At 53.3% G+C, this 13,452-nt stretch overlaps 1 protein-coding gene across 3 annotated transcripts in view; it reads left to right on the top strand.

Moving 5' to 3' along the window:
- Positions 1–236: 236 nt before the first annotated feature.
- DLGAP4 (DLG associated protein 4) overlaps positions 237–13,452 on the top strand; it is an 86,835-nt gene continuing 73,619 nt past the window's right edge. Inside the window, exons 1-5 of one of the 3 annotated variants that reach the window (XM_047851719.1) lie at positions 237–1,279; positions 3,964–4,205; positions 6,518–6,632; positions 9,297–9,347; positions 12,078–12,318. In XM_047851719.1, coding sequence (XP_047707675.1) covers positions 281–1,279; positions 3,964–4,205; positions 6,518–6,632; positions 9,297–9,347; positions 12,078–12,318 — 1,648 coding nt within the window. In that variant the 5' untranslated portion in view covers positions 237–280. Of the gene's footprint in view, positions 1,280–3,963; positions 4,206–6,517; positions 6,633–9,296; positions 9,348–12,077; positions 12,319–12,725; positions 12,760–13,452 lie in introns of those variants that run through there. The other 2 variants (XM_047851712.1, XM_047851717.1) reach the window with 2 other exon arrangements.

Raw genomic sequence — 13,452 nt, 5'->3', positions numbered from 1 at the left:
CAAATGAGCTCAGGCCTGCTTCCAGGGCCAGCATGGGATCTTGTGGGCCTCCATTTGTATTCTTGTCCTCCACCCCAAAATGTTAAGGTAGGCCAAGAGTCTTCAGTAATCCTCCCAATCCTGATATCTGTGGGGGTCTGGAGGACACTCCTGGAACCCTGTCCCCCTCCAAACTCAGCTGATTATTCTCTGTCTTCTCTCCCTCAGGACAGCTGCCGCCCGGGAGAGGCAACCCGGGCGCCCCACTAGGGCGACGGCCCCTGCCCCGAGGGCTGGGATCATGAAAGGCCTCGGTGACAGCCGCCCCCGCCACCTCTCCGACAGCCTGGACCCACCACATGAGCCCCTGTTTGCAGGGCCTGACCGCAACCCCTATTTGCTATCGCCCACGGAGGCCTTTGCCCGCGAGGCTCGCTTCCCTGGCCAGAACGCTTTGCCTGGGGATGGTCTCTTCCCACTCAACAACCAGCTGCCGCCTCCAAGCAGCACCTTTCCCCGCATCCACTATAACTCCCACTTCGAGGTGCCGGAGGAGAGCCCCTTTCCCAGCCATGCCCAGGCCACCAAGATCAACCGGCTGCCCGCCAACCTCCTGGACCAGTTTGAGAAGCAGCTGCCCATCCACCGCGATGGCTTTAGTACGCTCCAGTTCCCCCGTGGTGAGGCCAAGGCCCGTGGTGAGAGTCCTGGCCGCATCCGCCACCTGGTCCACTCAGTCCAGCGGCTCTTCTTCACCAAGGCACCCTCACTGGAGGGCACGGCAGGCAAGATTGGTGGCAATGGCAGCAAGAAAGGTGGCCTGGAGGACGGCAAGGGCCGGAGGGCCAAGAGCAAGGAGCGGGCCAAGGCTGGGGAGCCCAAAAGGCGTAGCCGCTCCAACATCTCGGGCTGGTGGAGCTCTGATGACAACTTGGACGGCGAGAGTGGCGCCTTCCGCAGCAGTGGCCCAGCCTCTGGGCTGATGACGCTAGGGCGACAGGCGGAACGCAGCCAGCCACGCTACTTCATGCACGCCTACAACACCATCAGTGGGCACATGCTCAAAGCAGCCAAAAACACCACCACCGAGCTGACTGCCCCACCACCCCCTCCTGCACCCCCAGCTGCCTGTCCCAGCCTCGGGGTGGGCACTGACACCAACTATGTCAAGCGGGGCTCCTGGTCCACTCTGACCCTCAGCCACGCCCACGAGGTCTGCCAGAAGACCTCAGCCACCTTGGATAAGAGCCTGCTAAAGTCCAAATCCTGCCACCAGGGTCTAGCCTACCATTACCTGCAGGTGGGTCCCTGCCTGGGTTAGGGGTGGGGTGAGGACTGTGGGGAAGGCACCAGTTCTGAGAGCCAGCTGTACCACAGATTTACTTGGAAAGTCGCTTCACTCTGGGCCTCTGTGAGTAAACACTGTGAAATGGGTGTCTGGCAGTACCTGCTTAATAAGAGGATTCCTTCCACTGGTCACGCTTTCAGCAGACATTGATTAGGGTTCTTCTGAGCCCAGCCCAGAGTAGGAACGAAAACATGCACCTGCCCTCTAGAGGACAAATCTGGAAGCTGTGCCATCCATCCTCCCCACAGGACCAATCGCATAGCGTTCTAATTGCCGACTTCCTGCCTGCTGTCCGCACGAGACCATGGGCTCCTTGAAGACAGGGACCACATCTGATGCAGCTGTGTGTCCCTAAGGCCCAGGACAGGGTCTGGCAGAGAAGTAGTGCTCAGGAAATGTGAGAAGAGAGAAGGGTAGAGGAACAGATGGACATTTAAGTGAACAGAGCTAGAAATAGATGAGACAGAGCCCCGATTATCAGAATGCTGGGAGAGAATGATGCATAAACAGATAGTCATGTCAGTGTGAACAGAGTGTAATGGAGATCAGCATGGAGGGCTTCAGGAGGCCCTAACCCAGCTTCAGCTCAGGACTAACTTCTTTCAAATGTTAATGTTTATTCAGGCACTTATGCATCAACGGCACACTCCTGGAAAGTGGCAGAAGGCTCAGAGACATCTTTGTTGCTACACATCCCCTGGGGCTGTCAAGAGCAGGGCCAGTGGCTATGAACTGGGCACAGTTCCTGGGGGCAAAGCCCAAGCTTGGGTGGAGGTTACGGAAGCAGATTTCAATACCCACCAAGATGGAAGGGGCTGCTTCTGTAGGTAGTGAGTGCTTCATCCTGGGGGGTATGCCAGCACAGACCTGGTCAGCCTTTGGGAACACATTAGATGCATTTTGAAGCAGATGAACATCAAAGTCTGACAAAGCCCTGAGTTCTTGTCATTCTATATAAAAATTCCAAAGACAGAGACTATGGGGGGAAAAGCTATTTTCTTTTCAATAGCAGGAAAATGAAATCTAGGCAGTATTTTATATATTTAAGGCTTTTGTGGTTCTCAATCCACTTCCTTAGTTTAGAAACATCAGAAAGGATGGAGTGTGACCTGGCTCTCTCTCAAAATGGTGTGGTTTGGTCTGATCATGTGAAAAGGCTTCAGAAACATCATGAAAGGACGGTCCTGCAGGCCCTGGGGTTTGTGCTGCCTGCTTGGGTCATGGGAAGTGGGTGGGGGGATGCTGGGATAGCAACAGGTTTTAAGCAGGAATATAGAATGTCACCTTCCCAAGGGACAGGTGGAGGTAGGGAAGATGGGAGATAGAATGTGCAGGCCCTAGTAACTGGCTGGGCAGTTAACTGGGGGTCAAATGGGACAGGGGAGAGTCCTGGGGTGGGAGTCCCAGACAGGAACTGTCCCTTAGCCGAGAATTGGCCACTGGCAGTACAGGCATCTAGAAGGATGTGGTGTCTGTGTAGGTGTGGTGATGCTGGGAGTGTGCATTTGTGCATGAGGTAAAGAATGGGTATGGTGTGGACACTGAGAAATGTTTGTTACCCGGACATCTGTGGTGAAGTGTATAGAGCCTAGAGAGGTTGTGCACTCTGTACATGTTGAGGCAAAGACACAGTGAAGTAGGGTCATGTTGCAGTGTGTCCACGGTGTAGTGGTTGCTTACTGTGTTTGTGAGGACGGGTGTGAGTATGCTCTGTGTTCACGCCGTGTACTTGTGTAGGGGCGGGCACGTGGCGAAGTGGAGGCCGTGGGGTGTGTCCTTGGTGAGATGGGTGTGTGGGGGAAGGTATGCTTGCTTGCTCTCTGAGATATGTGGACATGGCAGGGTGGGTTTACTCTGTGCTTGGGCTGAGGCTCTGCAGGCACTAAGACGTGTGTACTCTTTGATCATGAAGTGAACGTCCACTGTGTATACATGTCAGATGGGAAAACAGCCCTTGTTCCAGGTCACCACCTGGCTGCCAGACTCCCACAAGCCTCTCTGCACCCTGTGCCTTGGCTTACCCACCAATGAGATACAGGATGTTGACTGGCTCCAAGAACCCTGCCTCCCTGCTGATGTGCTGGTGTCTTCTGAGCAGTCCTCTCTGTCCCCATCATAGGACAGGCTCTTGGTGCCAGGTCTGAGGACCTCTTTCTGGCCTGATGTTCTCATCCGTGTAGTGGGATCATAAGCTATCCTCTGAGATAACAGAGTGAAGTGATAGGAACACAGTGGGTGCTCAGAATCGGGGAGCTGCAGTGGATACCATTGTGATCTTATAGGCTGGGCGGTTTGGCCGGGGCGCACCCAGCCTGGGATCCATGGAGAGAGAAATCTGAGGCCCGAGAGAGGCAAGGATTTGCTTAAGGCCACACAGTGAAGCTGTGGCAGAGCTGTCTCTGGAACTCAAGTATCCTTCCCAGCCTGGGGCTCTGCCCTGCTGCCAGGTGGCTTCAAAGGCAGTACCCAGCATGGAAGGCCAAAACCCTCCGAGGTGGAGAGCCGGGGAGCTTCAGGGTCCGGAGCACCATTACCCAGGTGATGTGCCCGAGGCTGGGCGGCCGGCGGCGCGCTGAGGGTGTGCGCTGCCCCCCACCCCTCGCCACCCTCGCTGAGGCCTGTCCGCCCATCCTCAGGTGCCCGGCGGCGGCGGCGAGTGGAGCACCGCGCTGCTGTCCCCGCGCGAGGCGGACTCCGCGGCCGAGGGCCCCATACCCTGCAGGCGCATGCGCAGCGGCAGCTACATCAAGGCCATGGGTGACGAGGACAGCGACGAGTCCGGCGGCAGCCCCAAGCCCTCACCCAAGACGGCAGCGCGGCGCCAGAGCTACCTGAGGGCCACGCAGCAGTCGCTGGGAGAGCAGAGCAACCCCCGCAGGTGAGCGCTCTGCCCCGCCTCCTAGAGCCCCGCCCACAGGCAAGCGCCGCCCCCCGGAACGCCGAGTACTAGCCCCAGGACATCTCCGAAGTCCTGCCTCCGGGGAGCCCCGCCCACAGGCTAACTTGCCCTTTTGGGAGCCCCTCCCGCTCGTGAGCTCTTCCTTCCCTGGGAAAGCGTCCTTCGCTCTCACGGGCTCCGCACACGGGCAAGGCTAGTCCCTGGATGAGCTCCTCACAAGTACGTCCCACTCCTGGGAACCTCGCTTTCCTCCGCTACGGGCCCCTAGGAAAGTCCCACCCCATAGGCGAATCCTGCCGTACAGCCAAAGATCCGGGTGAACCCGGGCTCCCAAAGATCCAGGCCCCCTGGGTTAGCCCTCTCCCAGAGATGTCATCCTTAGGTTGGCCCTGCATTTGATAAAGTGACTCTGGAGAACGCTGTCATTTGTTGAACCACCCCATAAGCCCCCAACAGTTAAGTCCCAACCACAGGTGAGCCTCATCCTTTGTTAAACAATAAGGAGAATCTCTCTAGAGTGGCCCAGGTAAATCCTGCCCACAGGAGTCACATGCCCAGGTGAGTTACACTCCCACAGGAGAACTGTGCTAGGGAACCCTCTTCTTCAGGTTAGGAGAACGCTGCCCTTAGTGGGCCCACCACTTGTACCAGCAAGGTACTGACCAGGGAAGGCCAGAGACCCCTCTGCCCTTGCCCCTGTAATTCATGCATGTGGTGAGCTCCAAGACTGAGGAGGTGGATATATCCCTAAGTCAAAGGGAGATAGATAACCTTCACCTGTCCCATCACCCTGCCTAGAATTCCACCATTTGAGCTCCATCCTGTTGCTTTAAGACTTGGAAGAATTAATGAAAGTGTGAACAAATTAGATGCATGCACACAGAAAGCAACAATTAAAATGTTAGATGTGAGGCCTTCACATGCAGAAGTTACCATGGGAATCAGAACAGAAAAGGTGGGGGGGGGGAGTTACAGAAAAGCCCATCACTAAGTGCAAACCAGGTAAAACTTAGTAGGGCAGTTTTAGAGTCCTTTGAGGAAAAGAAACTAAAGCAAGTCAGAAACAAAAAGGAGAGTTAAAGGAAACAAGCTTAGTTCTTCAACTACTAGGGGCATGAGCCAAGCCTTCTGGGAAGACTTTGACAGAGGGAAGAAAGCAGTAACATAGCACTGATGCAGGGAGGGGCAGTGTCCTCAGAGAAGCCAAGTCTCCTTGGGACAGGGATTTGCTTAAAGGGTGCACGCTGGGACAGAAGGCAAAGAATGGTCTCCAGGTAGGAATTCAGGACACCATTGTCCAGTCCCAGGTCTGTCCCTCTCTGAGTCTCAGTTTCCCCATCTTTAAGTGAGGGGGTTAAGCTGGATGATTTCTAAGACACTTTCTAGTACTGAGATCCCACAGCTCCGTGAATGACCAGTGGGCACTGAGGTGGGAGAGGTGGACAGGACCCAGGTAGAGACCTTGAATGAGAGGGAATTAAATAATACAATAGTAGCAATAGTTACGGGCACCATCTGTTAGCACTTGCTGTACTCTGGGCTCTTTACCTGCCCCAGTGCACTTTAATCTGCATTACTGAATCCTCAAGCAGGCAGGCACATTGTCATCCCCACTTTATAGGTAAGGAAACCGAGACATAGGCAAGGGGTTATGATTGCCCACGGTCACCCAGTGAGGAAGTTGGATTCCAATCCAAGCTCATCTGTGTCAAGGCCTGAGCTGTTGGGTGCTTGAATCTTCACCCCAGAGCAGTGGTGAAGGAGGAACCCAGGGTCAGATAGATGTGAGAAAAATTGAAGAGCCAGGGCCATGGGAAGTGGTGAGTCTTTGGGAGGCTGGTGGAAGCCATCTGGATATCATGTGGAAACTGATATCTGGAACCATCTGGAAACTGATGCCGTTTGGGCAGTTCTAGCCTGAAATCAAGGCTCTGAGCCTTGACCTACCTACTCCTTCCAGCCACTGAACTGGGCTGGTATGCTCTGCCTTGGGTTTGAGATGGTCAAAAGTGAGCTTGTGCTGCCACCTTGCGGCTGCAGCAGACATGACAGGTGGGGACCACCTGCACACTCCAGATGCAAGCCTCCAAAAGCTGGGAGCTCTCCCCATGCTCCTTGACCCTGACACCCACCTACTGTCCTTCACTCACCAACACTACACAGGCTGGCAGTGACTTCCATTTTTCCCTCTGCCACTGGATGACCTTGGCCAGTCTTTTCCCCTCGGGGCCTCAGTTTCCCAGGCTGAACAATGGGTGTGCTGAGCCCTGTCTGCCCCCCACCCTCACCAGGAGTCTGGACCGCCTGGATTCAGTGGACATGCTGCTGCCCTCCAAGTGTCCGAGCTGGGAGGAGGACTACAATCCCGTCAGCGACAGCCTCAACGACTCCAGCTGCATCAGCCAGGTGAGGGTAGTGGGTAGCCAGATGGTCAGTGGGTGTGAGAGCTCTCACCCAAGAGGACAGACATCCAGGCTCAGCCCCTGTTGAGCAGTCCCCAGATGTCCGCACTGTGCTTCTGTTTGGTCTTTGTTCCTGAAGCTGCCTGTGTATGTATGTCTGCCCCACTGACTGTCCTGTGCCTGGAGAGCAGTCACAGGGCCTGACATTGCATGAACTAAGCTGAGAGCCCTGAGGGAGGGACCACACCACTGCTATAGACCCAGGAGCCCTGAAGAGAGGTAACTGGAAACCTGGGTTTGAGTTCCAGTCTTGTCACTGATAGTATGGACCCAGGACAAGTCACTCCCTCCCTGAGCCTCAGTTTCCTGATTTACCACAGAAAGGTGACAATTCCTATCTCAAAGGTTGTGAGGAATTAATGAGATAATGAATGTAGTGTTCTCAGAAAAGGGTGCCTAACTTTAGGTTATTATTGTTATTTTGCTGTGTGACCTTGAGTAAGTTGCTTCTCTACTCTGGACCTCCAAGGCCCACCGGCTCAGTGGAAAGTTGGACTTCCAGGGTCCAGACACCTCTGCCACTAACAGCAATAAGCATACTGTGCTGTACTTTTTCATTCTCATAACCACCAACTCCTTGAACCCTCACAGCCACCTCCGGGGGTGGGTGTGCTTATTACTTATATCCCCATTTCACAGATGAGGAAACTGAGGCTCAGATAAGTGAGGCCACACAGCAAGGAGAAGGCAAAGCTGGGCAGGGATCCGGGGCTGTCAGACCTAGACCCAGACCCCAGCCTCTGACATATGCACAGCACTTTAGGGTTTGCAAAGGGAGGATCAGCTAAGTTTCAAGGGCTCCCCGCATGGTGTGGATGGGGAGGTGAGGCCCAGAGAAGGCAACACCTGCTGGTAGTAGCAGAGTGAGGCAATGGAGGCGCCAGGTGCAGACCCAGCCTCCTCTCTGGGCAGGAACAGGCCGCAGGTCCCACTGTGTGTAGCCCCATGGCCCAAGCTTGCACTGCTTAGACCTGGAAGGCTTTTGGACCCCAGCTCCTCACCACTCCATTGTTCCTCGCCTGGCCAAAGCCACCCCCCCCACCCCGCTCCAACCCCAGCCCCCTGCCCCCAGCACTGTCGTTCCCAAACCAAGGAGACTGACCTCAGACATGGGGAGGAATAGAGCACCCCGGACTCTCTGTCCCTGCCATCCTCATCCAGGCCCCACCAAATTTCACATGAACAGTTGCCCTGGCCTCTAGGCCTGTCAACTGCACTCTGTTCCCAGTGGCCAGAGGGAGCTTGTGAAGGATGTAAGGCAGATCACACCACATTCCTGTTCCAAACCCTCCATGGTTCCCACCTGCCCTCAATGAAAGCCAGACTCCTCACTCAGACTTGTACGACCTGCCTCTCTCTCACACAGGATCTCAGACTTGCTCTGTCAGCCACCCTGTTCCAGCCACACTGGCCTCCTTTCTGCTCCTCACACACACACACCCAATTCCTGTCCTGATTTCTGCATTTGCTGTTCCCTCTCCCAGGAGTACCCCTCTCTCAGATATTTGCTCAGCTGGTTCTTCTCTGTTTTTCTGGTCTTGGCTCAAATGTCACTTCAGGGGAACCTGCCCTATGGTTTTCTAAAGGAGCCCCAAGGGCACTGTTCCCTTACCCTGCTTCATTTTCTTGACAGCACTATCCTATCTGGAATTATATCTGTTTATTTACTTGGTGTCTGTCTCACTCTTAAGACTGGGAGCCCCCTGCAAGTGGGGCATTGCTGTGTGGTTCCCCATGGCGTCCTTGACCTCAGCACGAGGCACAGGGCACATAGGTGTTTGCTGAATGGGTGGCTTCCCTCCCTGTGTCTCCCATCCTACCATGTTCTCTTGTCCCTCAGTCTTCCTCTTTGTATCTGTCTCCCTCTGTTTTTCTCTCTCCTCATACACATTTTTCTCCAACTCCCTCTGGTAGGTCCCACATCCATGTTTCTCTCTGAGTCTTCCTCTCTCAGACAACTCATCTTCACCTCTGCCTGGCCCTGGCATCTGGAAGGAACACTTTTGTCCTTTGGCTACACAAAAGAGCACATGGAATCAGCCAGGCTGGGGATGCCACCAGGTCTCTGCCACTGCCCTCTGTCCAGCCCAGCCCTCTCCTAGGCCAGGGCCCTCTGAGCTCTCAAACCCTTACCCCTAGAAGATTGATCCAAGCCACATATGTGCCCCTAAAGTCCGAGATATCCCTCTGGCTGTGTCTCTGAGGCCTTGACTCCTGCCAGAAGGAGCCCCCTTCCCACCAGGCACTAGGATATGTAGGCCCTGACCAGGGAAGAGAAGTCTCTGGGTTCTGGGCCTAATCTGTAGATCTGGGGGTGGGGGAGCCACCTGCCTAGGTGAGAGGCAGCAGACAGGGCATCTCCCAGGGGCCAGACCAAAAGAAACATGTGTAAACCGCCGATTACAAATCGTCAGTAGCACCCAGCCCCGGAAGGAGTGAGCCTCCCATCCCTGAAGGAAGCTAAGTGAGACCTCCTAGCACCTAGGCCTCAGCCAGTCTGGGGAGGTTAGACCAGCCATCCACTAGTTCTCTTGCAGCTGAGCCTGAATCCCCTACCCCAGTTCCCACCTTTGGTCTCCCCATAACCCTCCCCCTCTCTTTCCTGCAGATTTTTGGACAGGCCTCCCTGATCCCCCAGTTGTTTGGCCATGAGCAGCAGGTCAGTATGCTTGCCATTCTCTTGTACCCTGATCCCAGAGTCCAGGGCTCGGCCTGACACCTGGCATCTGAGTGGTCTTAGCCCCTGCCCAGGCCAGAACCAGGAAACAGAGCCAGCACCAGGAAAGTCACGTCCAGTGAGACCCACACTCTGCCCTGACCTTCCACTCACTGGCCCTTTCACTTCATTGTTCTGTGCCTCAGTTTCCTCTTCTTAAAAATGGGAAAGAATGGGCTAGTCCTATGGATGGGGGAAGAAATAATCCTGGGATAAGAGAAAGCATACCCTGAGAGTCTTCTAGCTAGGAGACTTTTATTTGGACAAGTTGATGGCCGCGGGCTGGTGGTATTGGCCACCTTTCTTGGGCTCCAGCAAGACCTTTAAGTATGTTGGGGTGTTGGCATGAATGCAGAGACTTTTCAATTTTACAAAACTTGGTGGAGGTGGTGCCAGTCCTGGCACTGTCTGGTTGCCCTAACGGTGCCCCCTTCCCATACACACCCATCCTGCCCCTGGAAGTGGCCCTCTCCTCCTTCCCAGGCCCCAGCCCCAAGGCCATAAAGAGAGACAGGAAAGGTACTCCAAGCTCACCCCCTCATTGCAGCCAGCAGTGAACAAGGGACCTGTCCAAGGGGCAAATCTGGGCCTGGCCCCTCATCTCCTGACTCCAGCTATGGATGCTTCGTGTGCCTCCACCCTCATGTCATGGTTCTTATCAAACACGTTATTCCAGAGGGTCTTTGGGGAGCCCACAGTGAGCCAAGTGACCTCCTTCTCCCCTAACTTCCACAGGCTTGTGGTAAGGATGTGATGTGTTAACATACAAAATTCCAGGGCATTCCCTGCACACAGTATATCCTCAGAGATATACATACCAACAGCCCTGACCCATTGGCCTGCCCTCCAGAGCTTGTGAGCATCTTAGCCAATATTTACAAATCCTTGTACTCACCTCACAGAGCTGCCTATAATAATAGGGACAGGTCACCAGGTGCTTACTCTCCTGACACTGTTCTAAGCATGTGATATGAATTATCTCATTTAATCTTGACAACAATCCTATGAAATCTGGTCTATAATTAGTCCCTATTTTATAGATGCGGAAACTGAGGCACAGAGCAGTTAAGTGACTTGCCTACATTCATATTACAAGGAAATGATGGACCCAGGGTTGAAACTCTGGCAGCCTAGTTCCAGAGCTATGCCATGGCTGTAGTCCCTAAGCAAGACCTCATTGCCCTTGGCAATCACGAGGGCCTTTCAGTGTACTTCAGGTTGTACCTGTGGAGGATAAACACCTATCTCTTGAATACCCACTCTAGATGAGTTTTGGGTATGCCACATGGCCTGCATTTCAGTTTATCAGTATCGTCCGATAGAACTTTCTGTGAAGGTGGGAATGTTGTGTACTACATGCTGTCCAGTAAGATAGCATGAGCAAGTGAAATGTAGCCAGTGTAGCTAAGGAACTGAATTTTAATTTAAATTAATTTACGCCTAAATAGCCACACATGGTTAGCTGCTACCATATTGGACAGCACAAATTTAGAGCTTTCCAAACATATGCTGCAGATTGGGTGATGATCCATCTAGTCGTTTTACCTGATGCAGTGCCAGACAAGTACACAAGCATCCCATTTCATTTAGATAGGAGACACTGACCCAGAGGATAGTGATACTTGGAGGTCACACAGCCAGGTCCAAGGCAGAGCTGGTCCCAGGCCCAGCTCCATCTCTCCTCCACATGGTGCTCAGTCAACCTCTGCCCTCTCCCTTCTTGCGCAGGCCTCCCCCAGGACTTCCATTCAGTATCCATCCTTTGCCAGCTGACTCCTCAGATTATACTGTGTGGTCTCCAGTTACCATCATGCCCTGAGACCTGGGTCAGACATACCCTTCCAGGACCCTTGGAGAGTCCTGTATGCCCACACTCTCAACTGCAGATCTGTAGGACCTTGGATGGCCATCTCTAGAGAGACACTTAGAAACCACCTAGACAAGGTTGAACTGGATGTGAGATGGCGCATAGCATACACGTCCCCATTCTCCATACTGCCCATGGCAGACATCACTAATCAATCCTCACTGCCACTACCCTTATTCCAGTTTTATCTTCTCTCACCAGACTATTGCATCAGCTTCATCTCTGGCCTCTGCCTCCATTCCAGACTCCCTTCCCAACATTCATTCTGTACCACAGGGCTACATTAATCTTCCTTAAATTCACATTTAGAGTACTGATTCAGCCACTTCCTCATTGGGTACACCTGGCAAGTATCTTCCCCTCACTGGCCCTCAGTTTCCTTGCGAAAATAAAGGGATTGGACCATAAGATGGTAAATATCTAGCACATCTACTGCCACTTCCCATTCCAACATTCAAGGTAGACATTAGGAATTGATTATAGCCTTCTTTCTGGCTGAATTCAGATGTGACCTCAAAACCTATCAATTGATCAGTATGGACACACAAGATCTATTAAGTTATCCTTAACAGTTTCTCCTGCATTGTAGACATGGGAAAATTGAGGTCCAGAGAAGTGACAGGGGCTGTATATATTTCTTAAGGGTTCCATCTGCCCACCCAGTACCTTGAGTGACATGGGAGGAAAGGGTGGGCTGACTTGAGGCCCCACAGACTCTCCAGCCCTGAAGCTGAGTCATCCACCAAGTGCCCAGTCCCTCCAGAATGGGCACTGCTGACCCCTGACGCCCGCCTTTGCCCGGATAGGTACGGGAGGCAGATCTGAGCGACCAGTATGAGGCAGCCTGCGAGTCGGCCTGCAGTGAAGCAGAGTCTGCAGCAGCGGAGGCACTGGACTTGCCGCTGCCCAGCTACTTTCGCTCCCGCAGCCACAGCTACCTGCGGGCCATCCAGGCGGGCTGCTCGCAGGAGGAGGACAGTGTCTCCCTGCAGTCCCTCTCCCCCCCGCCCAGCACTGGCAGCCTCAGCAACAGTCGCACGCTTCCGAGTGAGTACTGAGATGAGGGGGTTCTTTTTGTTTCTCACACGGGGACCTGAGGACAATTCCTGGTAGATCAGATGCGGGGAATGCCTGGGAAGAATCTATGGTGGGCTAGCCAGGGCTGGAGGGATGGTTAGGAGCAAAAGCAAGAGGCCCTCAGACTGAACTTCCCACAAGCTGGCAAATTGGAGGTCAAATGGAGGTCACAGAGGCAGATGTCATCACCAGCAGTAGGGTGAGGGAGTCACAGAGGGCTCCTGCTTTGGGATACTTGGATATTAGGGACTGTCCAGACCCTGGCTCAGAGCAGCCACCTGCTGGTGGGCAGGGCTTACTGCAGCCCTGCCTCCCTGTTTGGATTAGCTCCGTAGACAATAGGTGAACCTATCTGGAGGGTTAGAACCTACAGGCAAGAGGATGGCATCTGCATGGAGCCTTCTCAGAGGGGTGAGTTTGTAAGTTTCTCTCATAGTCACAGAGACAACCTGTCCTTCCTGATACCTGTTCTAAGTCCTCTGGAGACAGTCCATGCCTGATCAGAGAAAAAGGGAACTCTGTGCCACAGAGCAAGCCGTGAAAATCAAGACCAAAGAAAATCATAAACAATTTCTGGTTTAGTATAGAGCTTTGATCCTACTCTGGCTAGCTAGTTTTCCTTCCACAGTCTCAGGTTCCTCATCTATAAATTGAAGCATAAGCCAGACCCCAGAGAGCTCTTGGGGAGACGAAATAAGACTGTATGTAGGGAGTGTTCAGGCAGCCTTGCACATGGTGGGAGCTATTATTGCTGGTTCTCAGGCTTGACCCTGACTTTCTTGGCAATCTAAAGCAGTTGGGATTGGATTGTTGTAGGAAAAGAGACATGTTTCGAGTGCTCAATTGGTATTTGATATAAATAAATGAACTTGAATCCTATGGCTGTTCTATGTACAGAAAATTAGTTTACTGAGTGAATGAACTGGTCTTTGCAGGGGGCAGAGCCAGAAACTACTTTGTTTCACTATTGCCTTTCAAACCCTGGGTGATATCTGGGCAGATCCCTGAAATTTTCTCAGTCACTTTTAGACTTTAAGGAATAGTCTCATTTTTAGGTATTAAGAGTCCCGTCTGGACTCACTGCAAGCCTTCGGTCTTATCAAC

The sequence above is a fragment of the Prionailurus viverrinus genome, chromosome A3 (genome assembly GCF_022837055.1).
Source record: "Prionailurus viverrinus isolate Anna chromosome A3, UM_Priviv_1.0, whole genome shotgun sequence".
Classification (NCBI taxonomy): domain Eukaryota; kingdom Metazoa; phylum Chordata; class Mammalia; order Carnivora; family Felidae; genus Prionailurus; species Prionailurus viverrinus.
Note: the sequence above shows the minus strand (reverse complement) of the source record. Positions and strands in the feature narration are given on the sequence as shown.